Genomic DNA, 2103 nt, shown 5'->3' with positions numbered 1-2103 from the left:
AATCGTCAAAATGATTCTCCTGTTGAGGTGTGGTCCTTGCTAGTGAAACTAAACAGTTTGTTGGAAATGTTCACCAAGAAGTACATATCTTCCCAACAATCTTAATCAGTAAAAGTTATCACATTTTCACCGTCAAAGACTATTGCATACCATAGCAAAGTGAATTTCAAATTAGGTTAATGTGTTTTGCATACATTGAAATTCTCCATTCTGAATTCCCCATGGAGGGTTGACTGTGATGACATAATTATGTGTGACAGGCTAAATAGGCTCTCAGCTGCTTCTTTGAATCTACAGCAGGTACCAGCCATGCTGCAGAGCACACACGGACAGGAATGGCAAAAAACATTGGATTCATACAGTAAATATAATTCAAAATACTTGCTTTACTTGTTTTACTTACTGTTGATTATGAACATGTTTATTGCTTGCTTGTAATCTCTTTGGCATCACTCTGTTCTTTCATTTGGTTCAGTGTTTTGCAGCTCCATTGTAACTGTTGACAGCTGCAGAAGCGTCTTTATCCACCTCTGTTACTGTCTATGGGGTAAATGGAAAACTTTACTAATCCCCCTTATTTTTACCTCACCATGTTTGTGAACATAGGCAACTACCGTTACCTAACGTTTATCCTGTGTCTCCTGTTGTATGCTTTTATTATCTCAGCAAATCTTGTCATAGTAGTGGTGATATCACGAGAGAAAGCTTTACATGAGCCCATGTATATTTTCATTATGTGCCTTTCTATTAATTCTCTGTACGGCTCTGCTGGCTTCTTCTTCCGATTTCTGAGAGATCTTCTGTCTGACACTCATTTGATCCCACGACTGGCTTGTTTCATTCAGGTCTATGTCATTTACACCTATGCATCCTATGAGCTAACCCTTTTGAGCATAATGGCCTATGATCGGTATGTTGCTATATGTCAGCCTTTGCATTACCACAGCAAAATAACTGGCAAATCAGTCTTGAAGTTGCTTGCCTTTGCATGCATCTATCCAGTCTTTTCTATTGCAGTCTGTGTGTATCTGGCCTCCAGACTTCCACTATGTGACAATAAGATACCCAGGGTGTTCTGTGCCAACTGGTCTGTAGTAAAATTGTCATGTGTCCCAACTAAGATTAATGACCTTGTTGGCATGATTGTGTCCGTAACCACGGTCTTCCTGCCCCTGGCTTTTGTCTTGTATACATATGCACACATTTTCCTCATTTGCAGGAAACGCTCTTTGGAGTTCAAAAGCAAAGTCATACAAAGCTGTCTGCCACACATTATTACGTTTGTCAATTATTCCATTACTGTGTTTTGCGATGTCGCTCTCAGCAGAATTAATCTTGAGGAGATAAATCCATTTCTCGCTGTCATTTTATCACTTGAGTTTGTCATGATTCCCACCATTGTGAATCCTCTTGTGTATGGCTTGAAATTACCAGACATTAGAAAATGTATATTTAGTATGTTATCATGCGGAAAATTTGACAGACAATCTAAATGAGTGTGCCGTTTCGAGTTACAGACTGAGTTCTTTCATCATTACTTCAAACTAACTGCTGCAATGCTGTGTGTTATAGTAAAGACAGTGAATACTGAATACAGTTTCTTTATTTTAATGTGTAAATCAGTGTGTAGAGATTTATTTGAAATTTTCTTTCTGTTAAAAAAAAAAAATCATTCTACTGTATTCAGTGTTGTAATTAAATAAACCATAATTGTGATGAAAGGGGGCTTTTTTGTATGACAAAAAAGAGTCAGCAGGAAATATGATATTGTGAATTTGTATAATGGGTAATTCTTTATTAAAAAACTGCCATTATTAGTAAAAATTACCTGGATTAAATACAATTACTATGAAAAGAAATGAGATAAAATAACATTTAAAAAATAATGAGGTCGTTTTTGGATTATGTGATGAGTTACAGGTATTATTACATAGCTTTCATTATAGTGAATACTGTACATTTTTGTCCACTATGTTATGCATGAGTAGACTGAGCCACTTTGTATTAAAGTAATGATTTAAAGGATATATAAGTAGAAATACCACAGAAAGATAATAATCTGTAAACTAATTTTGATCACATTTATTCAACATAAAACTGGAA

At 35.7% G+C, this 2103-nt stretch overlaps 1 protein-coding gene across 1 annotated transcript; it reads left to right on the top strand.

Moving 5' to 3' along the window:
- The first annotated feature begins 551 nt into the window (after positions 1-551).
- On the top strand, positions 552-1496 carry LOC121964646 (olfactory receptor 51I2-like). Its single transcript, XM_042514845.1, has one exon. It carries the CDS (start codon positions 552-554, stop codon positions 1494-1496), a length of 945 nt encoding a protein of 314 aa, XP_042370779.1.
- Positions 1497-2103: the final 607 nt, after the last annotated feature.

The sequence above is a fragment of the Plectropomus leopardus genome, unplaced genomic scaffold (genome assembly GCF_008729295.1).
Source record: "Plectropomus leopardus isolate mb unplaced genomic scaffold, YSFRI_Pleo_2.0 unplaced_scaffold16538, whole genome shotgun sequence".
In the NCBI taxonomy this organism is placed as follows: Eukaryota; Metazoa; Chordata; class Actinopteri; order Perciformes; family Serranidae; genus Plectropomus; species Plectropomus leopardus.
Note: the sequence above shows the minus strand (reverse complement) of the source record. Positions and strands in the feature narration are given on the sequence as shown.

What these genes read in the sequence shown, in the direction of transcription:
- LOC121964646 (XM_042514845.1), top strand. Translation starts at nt 552, where the DNA reads ATGGAAAACTTTACTAATCCCCCTTATTTTTACCTCACCATGTTTGTG.